Below are 18,332 nucleotides of genomic sequence, written 5' to 3' on the forward strand. Positions count from 1 at the left end.
CCGGCGTATTGCGACGTTAAAATCCCATAACCTCTCTGTTATTATTTACAAACAATACAACAACGGAACAGAGATAAGTATCTCTGCAACGGAAACGAATATGGCCAAACGGCTAACTTCATCCAAATCCCGCTAGGATCGCTGATAAATGGTTGCCGCTTTCAGGCCGAGTGTTTGGTATTTATTTTGCTTCAACTTATCTATGGCGCATCTCATAATAAAGATGGCTTACGATGTTTTTGTTTACTAAACGAATATGTTTTGCGGCAAAAGTATTATTTAAAAATTAATATTTATATCGCGTTAAAATTCTGACATTTCAGCATATTCCTGTTCTTCGTACAGGATATCATTTCGACCTTAATGTTTTTATAAACTGCCACTCTGGAGATGGTTTCTTATTGTTCTCCCAGGGATGTTGTACCTCATTGCAGCTTTATATGTGCTTAGGATACCCTTTGTACTGCTCTAACAGCTGACAAGTTTGGGAGGCAATGTGGTCGTTGACACTGAGAACAAAGTAAAAAGAAACAACATAAAGGAAAATGTAACAACATAAAGCACAAAAATAAATCATTAATTTATTATATACATTGGTAATACATTTAAGCATTTAAAATATGGTATTATAATTGCTAAAAAAATAGGTGACTAATAAGATCTATGACCAAATCAGATAGGCCTTAATATCCATCAGCCACATAAGTAAGAAAAAGAAAATAAACAATATTTAGACTGCAATACTAAATTCAAACTTTAAGCATCAAAAGAACGTGAATGTGTAAATAAATAGATCAGAGGTTTACATAATTAGCTGTAAAATAAGTAAAAATACTTACGATTGTTTGCCACTGATTTTTATTATTTATGCGACGTGGCCTCTCCGCACGAAATCCTCCTCAACATTGGTGGCGGGGAGCGGGAATCACGTGTATGTTGTCACACTGAGGCGATTCGACCATAAGTAATTTGTATGTGTGCGTGTCAGTTGAACACGAGCGTCATTTTAAATATGATTTGTTACTTAGGCCTTATTACCCGCGGATACCTTACTGAAGGATGCTTCTTAATTTTTTTGAGAAACTTCAAGGTGACAAAAATAAATTTTTTAACTACTTCTGAATTTAACTATCTTGTGGCGCACATATCAGCTTGCATTCAAGGCCAAGATACATAGCTAACTGTATGCCATGGCACTTCCGGTGTTTACCGAGTTGAAGTAGATTTCGTGGCATATAGCCCAACTTTTTTTTTGCCTGTGGCAATTTCATGCTAACTGTAATTTACAGACGTGATATTCAAGATTGGGGCAGCAAAATTAACATAGAGCTAAATGAATTCGCCCAATTCGAAAACGTGCTAAGGAGGGATTGGTGTAATTGTTTTGGAGTTCAAATCTGTAGTTAAAAGAAAGAAAAGCGTTGAGTTTGGTTTTTGTTTGGTTAATAGATATTACCATATTACTTAGTGATTAATTTTTAAATTGGTATCCCTGTGGTAAAAGACGTGAGGGGTAAAGAATTGGGGATTTTGTTTAATTAATATTAAACAAACTAAAAGTCAACTAATATGTTGTATTATAAATTTGATATCTGTATTTTATATTTCAAATAAAGATGTGATTATATTAAATATCCTTGAATAATGGGAGGTATTTGTAATAAGGTGAAATTATTTAATAATTCTAAGAATATCTCTAATAATAGTAAATTAATGTTTCAGTGTAAACGATGGCAAAAACTTTGTTAAAATAATTTATGTGCGAGATTAAGAATTTTTTTTAAAATTGTCTACCTCATGAAATGAAAAGGAGGTAAGTGTGATTTCATCAAGGTAAAATATATCTTCAAACACACTGAAACAGAAGTTTTAAAATCAGATAGTTAATCTATACTAAATTAAAAAAGGCCTACGCATAACTACTTCAAAAAATATCATTCTTAAACCATTATGTAAAAAATAAATATCTTATGCATCTAACAATTTATTTTGTCTATTTATTCAGTAAAAGTGTTTGGAATTAATCACATATATATATATATATATATATATATATATATATATATATATATATATATATATATATATTTCAATGGTAAGATTTTAGCAATACTCAGGAACTGCGCGAGCGAAGCCATGGGTTATTAGCTAGTTGATACATACAATTCTGTGTAGCAGTGCCATGCTAAGAGGAGGCATTTTGAAATATGAGCCCCACCAAATGGAAGAGGCTTTGCAGGCTGTGAAATATGGGATGTCCATCAAAAAGGCCACGCAAAAACATGGTGTTCCGAAAACCCTTTCCGATAAAAGGGGAAGACACCTGTAGGAGGAAAAATGGGACCTGAATTTTCGCTCAAGGAGGAAAAGAGCATGCTTGTGGAGTCTGCCTTTTCTCTGTGTAAAAGCAGAATTCCCAATTACTATGGAAGACATGCAGAATAGTGTACATCAGCTCACTAAAGAGTTAAAGAGGCCTTTTCCTTTAAAAGATGGGGGAGGGGGGGCTAAGCAAGAAATGGTGCACATCTTTCCTAAAAGGAATCCAGAAATACAACAAGTATTCACCACATTGTTAATATAAATTTAAATATATTCATTTGGCCTACATTAAACTTAAAATTTTTTTTTTTAACATAGTAATGCAGCATTATCATCTTGAATTATTGATAAGTGTAATAAGGTGAATCTAAAATCAACGTTTACACAATTTAAGGTTAATATGTAAATTTGGATACTTTTATAAAAAAAAAAAGCACCACTATTATGGTAATAGGAACTGTCGCCAATATCCTGTTATGTAGGTAGCAAACTGCTGTTATCAGATGTGCCTATCATTAAAATGTAGATAAATAATTTACCAACATACTTTTTAACTATTGCAAGTAATGCTAGCCTTACTTTTTCCATTGTAGTATTAACCGAATCCTTCTGCTAATAAATAATTTGTTACCATTCTCAAAAGCACGTAAAGCAAACATGCTTATTTTTGTTTCATAAATCATCACATGTTGGTTAACTTTTATGAGAACATAAATATGCTAAATGTCACCATAAACAGTATTACTTTACGATTTTTAATTTTTATTAGTTTAGCATTTAAATAATATTCCATTCCATAATTAATTGTACTTTGCAAAATTAAGTGATATTCGATTACGTCAAACGTCTCTACACCAGTGTTAAATGAAACTACAAGAACTTGATGATTCCTTCAAAAAAAATTCTTGGTGTCAACTTCAACTCCAAGTTGGCAAGGTTGGATCCGACTTTGACTTTTTCGAAGCTTCAAACACGTCTGTTAGATTGGAAACATTTGGTACACAAGTGTACGGCAATTTGACTCAGCAAGCATAGCACACTAACATATATCTTTCTGGTACCTAATACATTGAAACCAAATCACAAGTACCCTATCCCTCCTCTTTCTCAGACCACTTACACAACCTCTTGCTACATGACTTGCAGGTGTGCCATTTGCAGGCCTGCAATGCCGTTTATCTTGAAAATTCAGACACAAAATCAAGGTTCCCACTCACTTCCTTCAGCTAATTTACCAGACTTGTTCCCGTTTTCTCTGTCCACCATGTTTTTTCCCCTCGTATCATCAGTATATCTGGCAAGATAACAGATATATTAAAATACACAGTTTTCACTGTTATTATTTAAGTAACCAACACTGCCTATCTCACAACTAAAATAATTATATGTTTGTCTGATCAAACTTTGATATTTGATTGTTCTTCAAATTAATATACCATTGTTTACATCCCTTACGTTCAATTAATGTCAGTGATAGGGATTATCAACAGCTCATGAATTTATGATTAAAATACCTATAAAGTTTAACACATTAAGCTTTTACATTGTATGAAAAATTACTGACACTATTTACAACCAAGGTTTTGTCTATTTACCTTTTGTTCTACAGGTTTTTAAGAAACCTTGAGTTTTCCCTGTGTCCCAGATTTTCTATGCCGGAATCCTGTAAATATTCTCTTGCTTGGCTCTTAAAAAAAAAAAATAAAAGTTTCATGCCAAAGATAACCCATTAACCCTCGAAGATTTTTTGTAATAAGCACAACCATTTAAGTATCAAATAATCATATCTATTACACATAGCAGATCTTGTATTAATATACAAGCACTTGACTTATATACCTATTCTTCTTTTCTTATTGTTCAGATAATAATTTACCTCATTTTCACATGTGATCAGCTTGGAATCCACGAGACTAGCAATATGCCTGCTAAACTGCTCACTGTTCAGCTGTGTAGATTCTTGCAACTCAGAGTAACTCAACGAGTTTGATTTTTCAAACTGCAGCAAGATTGCCATCTGAAATGTCTGCATAGTGATCATATAGTGTTTCTTCAAGTAGTTCAACTTCACTTCACCTGAAAAATAATCACCGTAACTTCAAATAATACATAAATTAACATCCAAATCATGCATACATTTTGACAGAACATATATATTTATGGCTTGTAACTTCAGCAAAACTCGCAAAAAAATGCAGTATTTCAGGACAAAGTTGAGCTGTTATATGGTAGCAAGAGAACCGAGTAAGATTTTGCATGGTCTAAGTGTATGTTTCATTATTATCCTGATAGCCAATCAACTCCTGGAATAACTTACATATCAACTCCTGGAATAACTTACATTAATTTGATTTTCTTGATATTCTTTTTGGATCTGGTAGACCTATAAAAAGCTTCTTGTCCACGTCAAAGAACTATAATGCAAAATATATCTGCAAACTCTAAATTAGGATGACTTTAAGAAAATTAAATATTTTAAACTCTAGATATTATGTGGTTGCTATCAACAACAAAAAAATACATTTAAATACAGTATAACTATACCTATTTATAACACAACTTGCTTTACTATTAAATTCACCATAAATCAAAGAAGTTTCCTTTTATTGCTTTCTTTAATAAAACTGAAGTAAAATAAAGGATAATAAAAATTTAAAATAAAAATGGATTTATAATTAATAATTGAAGAAGGATTTGAAATAAATTGTTATCTTTATCTATTAATCGCACTGGAAGGTTTTACAAGCATCAAAAAAATCTTTTTCAAACAATCACTTCAGACTTACAAGGGCACAGTTCAAATTCACATAAAACAATATATTTGTGTCTAAGACTCATTTATCGTGGTATAAGGACACGGGTAGTAATGTTGTAAGTTTGCAGTAGGGTCAAACATGTGTAAACACCATTCACACAGCTGTTTGGTGTATCATCTGGTGTCTTATTTCTAGTGATTTCACTACCATGTTATCTTTCTTAACTAGCCAGCCATCGCAGTCATTTGTGAAACAACTGAATCCCTGTAGTCATCAACCTATCATGTAATTCAGTGTGTATAATCTTAACACTCGGTAAAATCATTTCAAATGCAGCCATAAAATGTGGATGTTATGTTCAAATCAATAAGGGCTTCTCAACTGCAACCACAGAGAACATCCAAATTCTGATCTTGACATACCCCTCCTCAACCCCTTCCAAACCTGTAGTCAACACCTGCCAGCAGTGTAACAGGAGTGTTTACAATTCCAACTGTGGATATAAAACTACCTACATAACTACATAATTACCTACAACATGCTATTTAAGTTTCCTACCTGTCAATAAGCATGTTTGAACATGTTTGAATCCCTAAGAAATTATCTTTGGAAAGTACTGATAGCTTTATGACTAGTTAGCTTATGCTTATTTCCTTCTAAAACAGACTCTCAAACTTAATTTAATGCATTGTGACGTATTTGTTTGACTTTAACAAAAGAAGCAGATGACCCTTTCATGCAATTTGCTCTGAAATACTTTGTTTACAAAAAAATGTAACTACTCAGCTTTGGAGTAACAGTTATTTTCCAGTTCATTCCCACGATGCCTGAAATTCTCAACACATTACTACCAATTATAACATTTCCCTATGAAATGCACATTAAAAAATTACAGCCCAATTTTGATAACCAGCCACATGTTCAAACAGTGGTTATGGCCGCACGGCAGGACTGTGCCTACAGTAACAAACATTCTCGCTGCTAATGGTGAGAATAATGCTCGATACTGATTGAAATTACTAGTTGTAGTGGCAGCAGTTTGAATTTATGTTTATGAGCATCAATGCTGCCAGGTCTGTGCAGTAAAGACATGCCATTCAGCATTACCATAGTCACACCCAATTAGTGAAAAATATCATTTCTGTAAATAAATGAAATACAGTAAGTAAACTCTAAATTATGCAGGCCAGGATCAACCGGTTTTCATATTATCTGTGCTTGGATTTAGTTTATTAGTTTATTATATTTTGAAACTGAAAAAAAAAATGGCATCCCTCCGGCACACTTCTATAATTTTAACCATGTCACGGAAGTTGTTAGATCTGACCATGTTGCCCTCCCCCCCTCAGCAGTCACATTTGTCACAATTTAAACTCGAGCTGGATACCCTGACTGCTGCTTCTTTCTCCAGTCTCTGCCTTGTTTGTTTCACGTGCATATGTTACTTTCTGTCCGTGCATCGGCCCGGCAGGAGCCCGGTGAGTGACGTGTCTGGCTGGGGACGGGGGGGGGGGGGGGGGGAGGGGGGGGAGGAGAGGGGAAAAAAACCCAGAATTTGTGTGCATGGTTTGCGCAATTTTATCTTGAGCAGTGTTTATTTAACTTTCCCTTTTTGGGTGTTGTAAATGACCGTGAACTAGCATGTGTCTTATTAGGACATGTTTTCATGATGCCAAAAATATTGTTTTCCCATGCTATTTATTTCCAATCCTTGCATTGAAAATCTAGAAATTGTTAAAAGAGGCCCAGAAACAAAAGTGCAATGCAGATGCATTCATAGTATAAAGAAAGGGAGATGTAATGTTGAATAATAACTGGATATAATGTAAAGCAGCTGCATGTATTGCTAGTATGGTGAAGATGGATAATATAATGGGATGTCGAAGACAGAGTAGGTCCGTATGTTAACGTAGTACATAACAACTAACAATTACATAAATGATTAATCACACATGTCTTAAATTATTTTTGAGAAAAATAGAAAAAGATTTTACCTTGACACAGATGATGCAGCCACGTGAGTTTTCTTCCACTGAAGTGATTGTAGTAAAAATTTTCAAACTGGAAAAAATGAAGTTAGTCAATTATCTTAAAAGCTTGTGCATGGCTTAAAATGGAAACTAAAACTAAGCCTTAGAAAGTTCCATACTTCTAGTAATTTTACAATTTAAGTATACAACAATTTAAACATCAAACATACTGCACCTATTTAATGAAACAGGAAAATATAATGCTTGCACTTTTACAAAAATTGAAATTCTATCAATATTTTTTTTCTTTAAACTTAATATGCTTTCTTATGAGTGTGTAAATTGAAATAAGAAGAGTGATTTTAGTCTGGCAGAAATCCTTGTCACTATTCGTGAGATACAGAAGAAAACAGCATGGTGGGCAGGATTGTATGACATCCAAGACCACACCCCTACGTCTGTGCCTGGACAGGCAGTTACTCATAGCTGTAACAACACTGTATGGTTGATGCTGTTCGTCTGAATGTTCTTTATTTCTATAATCCTTCAAGCAGCGATAGCCCCTGCAGTCCTCTCGTAGACCACCCGCCTCCTGTCTGCGACCTGCCAGCTCCTTCCTTCTGTGGCAGCTGGGGGTATCACCTCTGGTTGCCTGGCTCAGTGGGCAGTGGCTCATACACATTGCTTATGGCAAGCTAGCGAGGAGCCTTGTCCCTCGCGCCCTTGCTCGTGGTCCGTTGGTCGGGACCAGAGACAAGTGCCTTCTGTTAGTTCAATTCCCTTTAGGCTTGCCCTACATAAATTATGTTTGGATAATTGAGGATTGTTTTTCTTTTGCCGTGATGTTTGTTCCGACAGTATGCTTGCCGTATTCAGCTGCTTTGCTTTAGTCTTTGAATGCAGTTTATGTCCGAGCCTTCGTCTCTCTTTGTTCTAGTATTTATTCATAGCAGTCATTACAAATCATGTAGTAAAATCACGTTATAACAAAGTCTTATAAAGCAAGAGATTTTGTTCTTTATACTGAAATTTCTTTAAACTAAAATATCTCAACGTACATATACTATTCCCATACTACAGAATACAATGGCAAAATAAATGGAACTATGTATGTACCTACCCTATAATCATCAATTATTTGAGCTGCATTATGATACAGGGTTAGTGGTTTATTTTGAGAAAAACATTAAATAATTTCAATCTCTGTAAAAGAATATTCTTTTGCGGTTGAAACTGAATGATGATTGTTCATACATCTTCACAATCTTCCCTCGTTCTTTCAGTATTGTAGAGAGTGTAGAGGGTGCCAAACCAAATTGCTTGGCCACGTGTGATTTTTTTATGCCTTTGTTTACTTCCTTCAAGATTTCCATTTTTTCTTTTAAAGAAAACTGTTTCCATTTTTTTTTATCGTCCATGATGATAAAAATTAAACTGAAACTTGGTTAGAAAAATAATAAATGCATAAATAAATACAGCACGTCACTGAAAATCACTGATGGCAACAAAATGTAAACAATCAATAATGTAAACGGAAACCGAACAGACCAAAGACTGAACGATATGTGCAGAAGATGGAAACCATTGAGTCGCTGATGTTGCCAGTTTTAGCGGCATCTAGTTTTCCAGTGAGTTAACTTGTGTAAGTTTTTCATAAATGTTGCTGCTACGGAAAAGCCATTGGCCATATCTCGCCACAAATAAAATAAGTGAAGTGCGCACATCTAAACATACAGTGCCTACTACTAGTAGTGTATTTTTTAAGTCTATGGCTGTGAGTAAAAGCAGTTGGCCATATCTTGGGTAGAAAAAAAAGAAAACAAATGCACATCAAACTTTGCAATGCCGTTTTCAATGAAAATAGACAGCAAAATAAAGCAGTTGAATGCTTGAATCATTGAAGTTATGCTAAGAGAACGACAGTAAGTAAATATTTTGACGCAGAGACTAAATATTCGGTAAATGTGCATGATATTGACGAAGAAAACCGGTAAAATGCTTTCGTTGTAAAGAAAATCTATTTCGTAAATTTGAAATATTTTAACCTTGTATGTGTACAGTCATTGGAGGGGAATTTCAAATCATTCGTAAAAGTGAAATTTTCCATAATGTGAAGTTCGTTATATCGGTATTTTACTGTATATTCTCTACTATGTGTGTTTCGAGCGCACATCTTGCCTGTAAGAAGTCCTGCAGTATGGTGTGCAATGGCACCATTTGACAAGTCGACAGTATCAATCACTACAAATGTAATGTTCCTACGCACGGCGCACTTGCAGGTGGCCGCAATGTTATGTATTTGGCAACTTCCAGTATTACCTTTATATATCTCACTTTGTGTTGAAATAAATAATGAACATGACAGGGAACTTTAACATTGTTTTATATGCCACATAAATTTGTGCCTCATCCCTTGGGTGCTGTGTGTTGTGTGTGGATGGAGGTACACCTTGGCAAATTAAAATTTGTCTTTACTTGAGTACATAAAATAATTATTCAAAAACTGTGTCAAATATTTTCTAGTTTTATATTCAGAAAGAGTTCAGTGTTGTATTCATGGGTGTAACAACAAAAGCGAAAACTGTAAAGCCGCATAACTGTCCTTTCACACATTTCCCAATAGTAATAAATCACCACAGAAATACAAACAATGGGAACCAAAAATAGGTAAAAATAATTTTTAAGTAATGGAAGAATAGTAAATGTACTGCAAACATTTCAAAATAGAATACGTTATGAATCATATGAATGAAAATCTGAATTCATTTATGCCAGCTGAAATACTAGAACCTATTCTAAAAAAAACTCTGCTGTACCATCCTTATTTAAAAATGTAAAATGATGAATAACGAGTGAATGCATCTGCAAAGCAGGGGCATTGAAAAGAAGAAAGCTTTCCTACATCTGAAAGAAAGTAACACATGTAGTACCTACTGACTGATTAGATGTCTGATATTTTCAACCTATTGAAAATGATTGCTGCAAATTTAAATTGAAGAGAAAAAAAAAATGAAATGTGACCTAGGCAAATAGACGTACATATTAGTAGTGAAACAATCCAATACTGATTAAAAAGCACCAGAAATACATCTTTCATGTAACAGGACGAATATGCACCGAGTGCGATATAGAAGATGAAGTTGAAGTTTAATTCAGGAAAAATAAACTTACAAAGTAATGCAAGAACCAAAGTAAAAGTTACTAGCTGTCTCAGAAAAGACATATTTACAATATAAATTCTCAGCCTTGATTTTAAAAAGCACCACTTTGCTCTGAAATTCTTAAAATTTCTTCAGATGCACATATACTACTGACTTAAAAAAATTCTTTTTTTTTATGTTTATGCAAGGTTTGTCTTGTGAAATATAAAGTTCACAATTTACTAATTATATAAAAACCTTTCCAAATATATGTCAGTTTGTCACCAAAAGCAATATGGACTATTCCAATGATAAAATAAATTTTTACCATACTGTATAGACGAATGACAATGACGAATTAGACAAATTAACTTGTGGAATTATTCGAAAAAAATTTCACAAACAACGGTATCCAAGCTATCAACTCAAAAAGGATACGTAAAGTTGTCAGGAAAGAGTACCCCACTATAATTAATTTGAATGATTTGTAACATTAGCTGAAAGTTTGGTGATAAAAAAATTAAAAGCTTATCTTTACTAAAAATGTAAATGATTTATAGTTTATTGCTGACATACTAAAACAATTTTTTTAAAAAAATGAGCAAACTATATTTTTTTTTACAATGACAAATGTAAGAATTAGTGAAATTACTGTAAAAGTAAGCACGGCTGTCACAGGTTTCAAATTACAGAACTCAAAAGCCATAAAGCAATGACTTTCAAAGAAACATCATGGGAAAATCTCATTCTTCAAGACTACTGATTAAAAAAAAAACGTTACAAAGAAATGTCATACCTACTCTAAGCCAGCACATGGCTGCCAGTAGCCAGGCAGCACTGGTGAGAAAATGTAATGTAATTTGTCAAATGGCTTAAGTCACAATCTCACTAGAATTAGTTTTACTGCACAGCAGTAGGCAGTATTTATTTAAAAGCATGTACTGTGCCCTAAATTGGCATATGTAGTATTTCAGCTTCTAAAAACATTTTTTAATAAACCATAGTGTAACAGTTTATTTAAAAGATGTTATGAATTTCAAAGGTTACCAATTTGAGTCTAGCTCATAACCACAATGCTGAAATCAATGATTACAACATGAATCTGAGAGGACAATGTGTTGTGATAAACATTTAGAAGTGAAGTACAAGTGTTGTTGGGAATGATCAAACACAGTAAATCTTAAATTAACTAAAATATGTTTAAATAACTTTACAAATACTTTTTTTTTTTTTTTTTTTTTTTGCAAATTCAGTACCAAATCCTGAGGTACTGCAAATATTTTGTCATTTGTTAGCATTGAAGACTAAATGACAATAGAAAAAATGTATTCTTTCAGAAAACAATAACCTATTTTATTGATGTGGTGGTACATTTGCTACAAACAGTTTATCTAATCTGTAAAAGTTTGGACAGCTTTAAACAAGGAAACACAGTTGATATACCATTCTGCATAGCATGAAGGATCCAAAACAATTTTCCGTAACTTGAAGGCAACTGGCTTGAGGAGAATTACTTGACAGGTGGGTGAAGTCACTTTATTAAATTCAGGCACCATAAGGTAATGTTCAGGAACTATATTATCTAAAACATGTCACTTGTTTGATTAAATTAGTGTATTTTGGTAATTCATTTAATATCATTTGCCTAATATTAGGTTACAATAAGTAATATCACTCAAAATTAAATCTCTTAGTGTATAATATAATTTACCTTCTCCTTAATCGTGAATTTTATAATTGTCCTAAAACGCCAAATGCCAAAAGTTGCAGCGTACACTAGCTTTTCCTCTCGCGTTATTGGATCACTGTGCAACAATCACTAACAGTTCTCTTAATTTATATTTTAGTTTACAAAGCAAAAAAAAAATGCAATTTTTAAGTCCACAGTTTCTTAACAAATTTATCAGTTTTATGCATAAAATGGCCATAACTTATAAAACTATTAGCATGAAGTAAAATAAATTTAGCGTAGTTGCAAGAAACAAATGAAATCTGGCAATGAAACTAAGGAATATAGCATTTGCACAGAAAAACTGCATATATTTGTATGTGGTAAAAATACTTACTCGAGGGTTTAAAATATATAAATACCGAAATGTAGCAGGAATTCTATATGAAAATGTAGGCAAAAAAGAATCAAACATGACGACCAAACCTTTGGATCAAAATTTTCACTACATAATTGATGGTGAAGAGAACTGAGGATCTTGATATTGAGGCTGCCACAAAACCCCAGGAATCTAGGCGAAAACCAAAGGAAACCAGATTGGTGGTGTGTAGGCCTTAACAAAAACATCCCTCAAACCTCTATACAGACAAGAAGCCCTACGGGGATTCATTACTAGAAACAGGGTCTACAAGTGACTAATGGATTATAGTATTTACCCAAATAATTCATGCAGAAATTTTTTTCTAAAATGTGTATCAGAAAAGCATGGTGCATGACTTAATCGAAAATAACTTGAACGCATGGAAATGCTGCACAGCACAAGTGGATGATGGATATCATGCATGTGTTTTGTGTGTGTTTCTGTGAGAAAGACGTTGCAACATTTACTGACTAATTGCAGTTGCGATCATCTAAGGTTGACAAAAAACCTTAAATGAATAATAAGGCTCTGGAAATGGGAAATGGGAAATGGTGCTGTGGGAAGAAACTACGTACGTAGTTGTGGAAAATGTATGAGTGACTGGAAAAAAATTTGTTTTTGTGTGATGGTGAAGTGCAATAAAATTTTTTATTTAAATGGTGAAAATTTGTTGCATGTGCTTTTTAAGCAATTTCTCAATTTATTTCAATATAATCTTTGCAACATAACATTGATTTTGGTTATTTATGGCTGGGCTCTTAATGGCACTTTACTGCAGTAAACAAAACAGCTGCAGTCAGTAGCCATTTTATATTAGTAACGATTTTTCCTCGCAGTATGGTAAACATGTTGTCATTCAAAGTTAATCCATAAATAAAATATTTACTACCTGATATATTTAGGGATGTGTATTTTCAAAAAGGTTTTTACTGGAAAAATTGATACACTTAATAGTAGTAATCTTGTGGCAAGTATAAAGAGTCCTTAAAACAATAACGGGCAGACATTAACACAGGTATTGAGAATGCTATCAGATATACCGAAAACCTTAAGGTAATTATATAACTTTGAATAATTACCAAAGATTTAAATAAATATTTAAAACAAATTTGAAATATGTTCAAAGGTTCTGTTTAAAAATTTTGGTGCACGACTTATCCTAAACAACAAATATTTTCGGTTATGGTCTAAATGTAGGGGGTGTGAAGCTTATTTGATGGCAGTGCTTGTTTGGGTGAATATGGTAATAGTTTTTTTCCAGATACTAATTTTCAAATTTAATGTTTCATAAATATTTAATTACTTTTCATTTTACTAGATAACGTCACATGTATAGACAATTTCTTTTACAATGTTATATTTGTTTAAGGGTTTTGTTTTGGCTTACACTGCACCTGATCTATGTGCCAAGGAAGAGGGCTTAAAGAGGGTAGGAGTGAGGGAGTGAGTGGTTGCCAAGCTACACAACGAGCTGAATGTGTTTGTGTGCCAGTTGCACGGACATGCCACAAGCACAGTACGTTTACTGCTTATCGATTAACAAATCATTATATTATTTCTATTTCTCACTACTGGCCAACACTTTCCATTGGTCCAGATATTAACGCTGCTCTATGATTTCACTTGTTTTTTCATGTACAGTAGTTTTCATGGTTAGCATGTTAAAGTGGTAACAATGTATTGAATAAAAGTCCACCAAACTGCCACACTTAATCAAACCGTGTCATATTTTGTAAGTTGAGTCCACCTTTTTTTTCAGGCCTAAAAAAAGGTGAAGATCATTCAGTGCAAGTACCTAGGTAAGGCTGTAATGTTCCCATGTAGGGGTTTCTTGTTGCCTTATGCCACAGAACGGCCAAACTTTCCACTCCTGAGGAGTTTCATGTAAGCAGGAGCACGCTTCCCTTCTTCCAGTGGCATCCTGGCAAAATCCCACGAACACTATCACACTCCTTCAATGACCATTTCCCAGGCAACCCTGACCTGCACGGCAAAAATGGGTTACTAAATCAAACATAGCAGGATGAAGCAGTCCCCCCAAGATTCCTTCTCACCATATGAACTGAAGAAACATACCCAAATATCCTCAAAATAGCAAACCTTATTCTTAAGAATAGCACACCGGTTTCTAACCATGTCTCTACACCTATAAGTATAATTCATGAACTTTTGAAAGCCCTTGAATCTATTATTTATAATAAAACTTAGACCTAATGCTTTTTGTTTGGGATTTGAATGAATGGAAATCTGACTTCTGCTATAGCTATAAAAAAAATCAGCTTCATAAAAAGTTCCAGATAATGAAGATGCAGAGTCATTTATATTAAGAATAGTTCAAACTGACACTTCTTCTTGGCTTAACCACTTTACATTACAATAACACTATCATTATTCAATAGCAACCTGAATTCGGTCTATATATGGTCAAAGGTAACTGGCCATTCATACAACTTTATTAATATACAAATTTATAAAAGTTTTCATTTGTTACAGACTTTTGACTCAATGCTCACATAATGGATATTGTGTATTTTCAAAATATATTGCATAATTCTGCATATATAAAAAAAAATTTGAAGGAAATACCATTATTCTGTAAATTTTTTTAGTTAAGAAGTGAATATCAAGGCAAAACTTTGCATTTTCACAAAAATGCAATAATTATAGTTTAATGTTTCATTTAAGAATAGAAGCATTTTCAAAACACACAATAATCACTGCAAATTAACTAATATCTGCTTCAATACACTCCCAATACTCAGATCAACAAAAATCTTACACTATTTTGCTTTTGCGTATTATGAAAAATCATTAGTTATGCTTTCATTAACTATATTCAAATGAAATCATACTGAAATGATTGAAGACAACTGAGTCTGTCACATTAAAAACTACCTTATTCACATTTAAACTTTGTACCTAAAATTTATATTTGTAAAATAGATAAAAATACTTGTGAACATAGTAGTATGAGGACTTATATATGTTTTAATCCTTCAACAAAGAAACGCATATCACATACACATCTGTATCTTAATTATTGCTTATTATGGAGGCTTGGCTTGGACCAAAACATAGACTGAGCATAATATTTATTTGCTCTACGGAACAAAATACTTAATGAAACAATATAATTCAAGGACTCATGCCAAAATTCAAGCACACTTCCAGATTTACCAAGGACAGATAAAATTTGATGAGAGTTACAGCTTTTCAAGGATTCAAGGACATGTTGCCACCATGTAGTAGTTAAGAAACACTTTCTGTAACATGATGCATACTAGTGAAAAAAAGAGAGCCTTTTGTCAACAACAAAAATAAAAGTCCATAAACAAAGGTATCTGTAACTATATAAAATGACAAGCAGATGATGGTTAGTAAGCTAATTGGATGGTCCAGTTTCAGAGTATCAGAGTTCAAGTAAACTATAATAGATAAAATGCTTACCATTTGTACAGACTTTTCCAGTTCCAGGGGCAAAGAAAATGGAGTTAAAGCAGCCTGACCTAAAGGCCATGCACCTGCCTAGAACATAATAACTAAGTTACTTAAAAATATAAACAATTAACTACACAATATAACACCCGTTAAATATGTGTTTCGGTAAACCACATGTAAAACATTTCTCCCACGAGAATAATATAACAATAGTAGAAAAGTCTAGTTCTTGCAGTAACAATTATGGGTGTCATTATTCGGATTTGGGGGAGGGGGCAGGGAGAGAGGGAGAGAGAATAAAGGGGATATTCTGTGTCTGTGTCTGTGCTTACTGATGCTGGAAAAAGAGATGTGGATCATTATTTATTCTGAAAAGAGAGAGGGAAAAAAAACAGTTTAGATTTAATTAGAGCTGGCCGATCCTGAGTTGTCACAAAAAATTAGAAAGGTATCTTTTCCAAAACGTTGGGCCAATATGGTTGTTAACTGTTAACCAACTATTTTCAAAGAAAATACTAAAGAAAACCAAAGTCAATACATGCAAGCGATCAAGAACACACTATTTTCAGTAGATTAAATGCAAAGATATACATGATGGTGTCAAAAAAAATTCATAGGCACACTTTGTCCAGCATCGGAAACATTCAAGAAATAATAATTATTTATTTAACCTGTCACAAAATGCTAACAGAACGAATCACATACACAATTGAAAATATAAACTATTTTAAATATTAAATGTGTAAGAAATATATATAGTTTTGTTTCACATCATGTACCAGCAACAATAAAAAATTAACATGTCTTAGACCATGGACTAGGTAAAAAAAAAATTTCAGGAACTGTTATGATATGGAGAAAATATGAACACGGTTCTTGAAAATGTGTTTAAATAAATAATTACAATCAATCCACCACCATTTTCACATAATAGTAGCTAACTTACTGTATTTATCTATGATGCTATGGGCATTGCTACTTGTGACTCGAAAGCAAAATAAACAAATGTAAACCTAAATAAAAGTGCTAGATTCGAGTGCAAATTCATTGTATTTTGATAAGGAATATTGCTGAAAGATTATGTGACCATCATAAAAACTAAAGAGTTAATAACTAAGAGTTTAAAGTGTAAATACAATCTAATTGCATCACTATTTCCTAAATTAAAGTTCAAGTTTAATTAGAAGTAATAAAATGAAATTATTTTAGCCTTATTTTGCAGTAGATTGCTTCTATCAATTCATAATCACAAGATTTGTGCCAACATAATAAAATGACTATTTTTCTTTGTAAAAGTAAAATTTTTTTTAAACATGTAACCTGAAATAATTTATGTTCCTATTCTGTTTCCCAGGGGAGTTTTTTCTCCCCCTGAAATTTTTCAGAACAAAAATTCCCTTTCCCACCCAGGTCTAGAGTAAAGTCTTCAATAATTTTAATTGGTACTATGCTTACATTTATTTATTAGTAGGAAAAAATGTACATAAATATGATTACTTTTCAAGTCACTATAAATATTTTCCATTTGAAAGTAATTGGAAGGGAAATATTATAGAATAAATGTTAATTAGAAAAAAATAAAAGGTCTAACTTTTAATAGTGAATTCTGATTGTATATACAATATATATGTATAATTAATATTATCTAGTCATTATGTAATACTCAACAATTCACAAAAATAATATAAAGTAAACTTAAGAAAAAGTTGAATAGTACAAAAATTATTTGTAACTAGATGTTAAAAATTAATATGGCACATATTTACATAAATATGAGTTAATAACTGTGAAATATATATATTAAATAAATACCTGAAGAACGTGAATGAAGAAATGAATCCCCAATTCAGTTCTATCTTTCTTCAAAAACTCAGAAAATTTATTATTTAAATCAGATGAGACAGTTATATCAGTAAACATCCTATGAAGTTTATTAGTGAATTCATATCCACAAGCTTGCTAAAAAAAAAAAAAAAAAAAAATTATTACAACACATGATAATTTGAAAACCAATTCAACTTAATGCAATGCTGTCTTACCATACTATGGATAATGATAATTTATTAAGTCCTGCTACTACATACTCTTTCACAACATTGTTTTACATCATTAGTCTTTTGTTACTTTGTATTAAGTCTGAATGTACCTACACTACTGTGTCACATAAACCAAAGCCAACTCTGAGAAGCTGCCTAAAAATAAAAAATAAAATAAAAACAAAAAAATAACAAATTGCACTATTATAGGAGAAAGTAAATTAAAAATACTAAACATGACAAATATTTGTATTTGAATAAAGTGTATACTGAAATGCAATAATTATGTCAGAATATTCTGAACATCATACAACAATTTTTAGTGTAAAATAATATTCCATTTTGTTTTTGCCATGGATGTGATTGTGTGTGTGTTAGTTCTGTTAAATAAATGTCGGATGGAAAAAACCAGCACAGCCGAAATAGCAGGAAACAAAATATAATATAAAATAAAATATAATATAAAATAAAATGCAAAATATGAAGAATCAAATCTCAAGCTAGTTAACATGAACTTAGATATCCCAAGGAGAAAATGGGTAGCTTGTTCAACGGTCTGTTTACTCCAGGGTCATACATG

The 18,332-nt window shown here is 32.6% G+C and overlaps 1 protein-coding gene across 2 annotated transcripts in view; it reads right to left on the bottom strand.

Annotated features, from left to right (window-relative positions):
• The window catches only part of LOC134529744 (cullin-2), a 115,037-nt gene that overhangs the window by 39,836 nt on the left and 56,869 nt on the right, over positions 1-18,332 (bottom strand). For both annotated transcript variants that reach the window (XM_063364137.1, XM_063364138.1), the window contains 4 exons: positions 17,529-17,675; positions 15,726-15,803; positions 7,073-7,139; positions 4,199-4,398 (listed from right to left, as the gene is read on the bottom strand). In XM_063364137.1, the coding sequence (XP_063220207.1) occupies positions 4,199-4,398; positions 7,073-7,139; positions 15,726-15,803; positions 17,529-17,675 (492 nt within the window). The remainder of the gene's footprint in view (positions 1-4,198; positions 4,399-7,072; positions 7,140-15,725; positions 15,804-17,528; positions 17,676-18,332) is intronic.

Source organism: Bacillus rossius, chromosome 2 (assembly GCF_032445375.1).
Source record: "Bacillus rossius redtenbacheri isolate Brsri chromosome 2, Brsri_v3, whole genome shotgun sequence".
NCBI lineage: Eukaryota > Metazoa > Arthropoda > Insecta > Phasmatodea > Bacillidae > Bacillus > Bacillus rossius.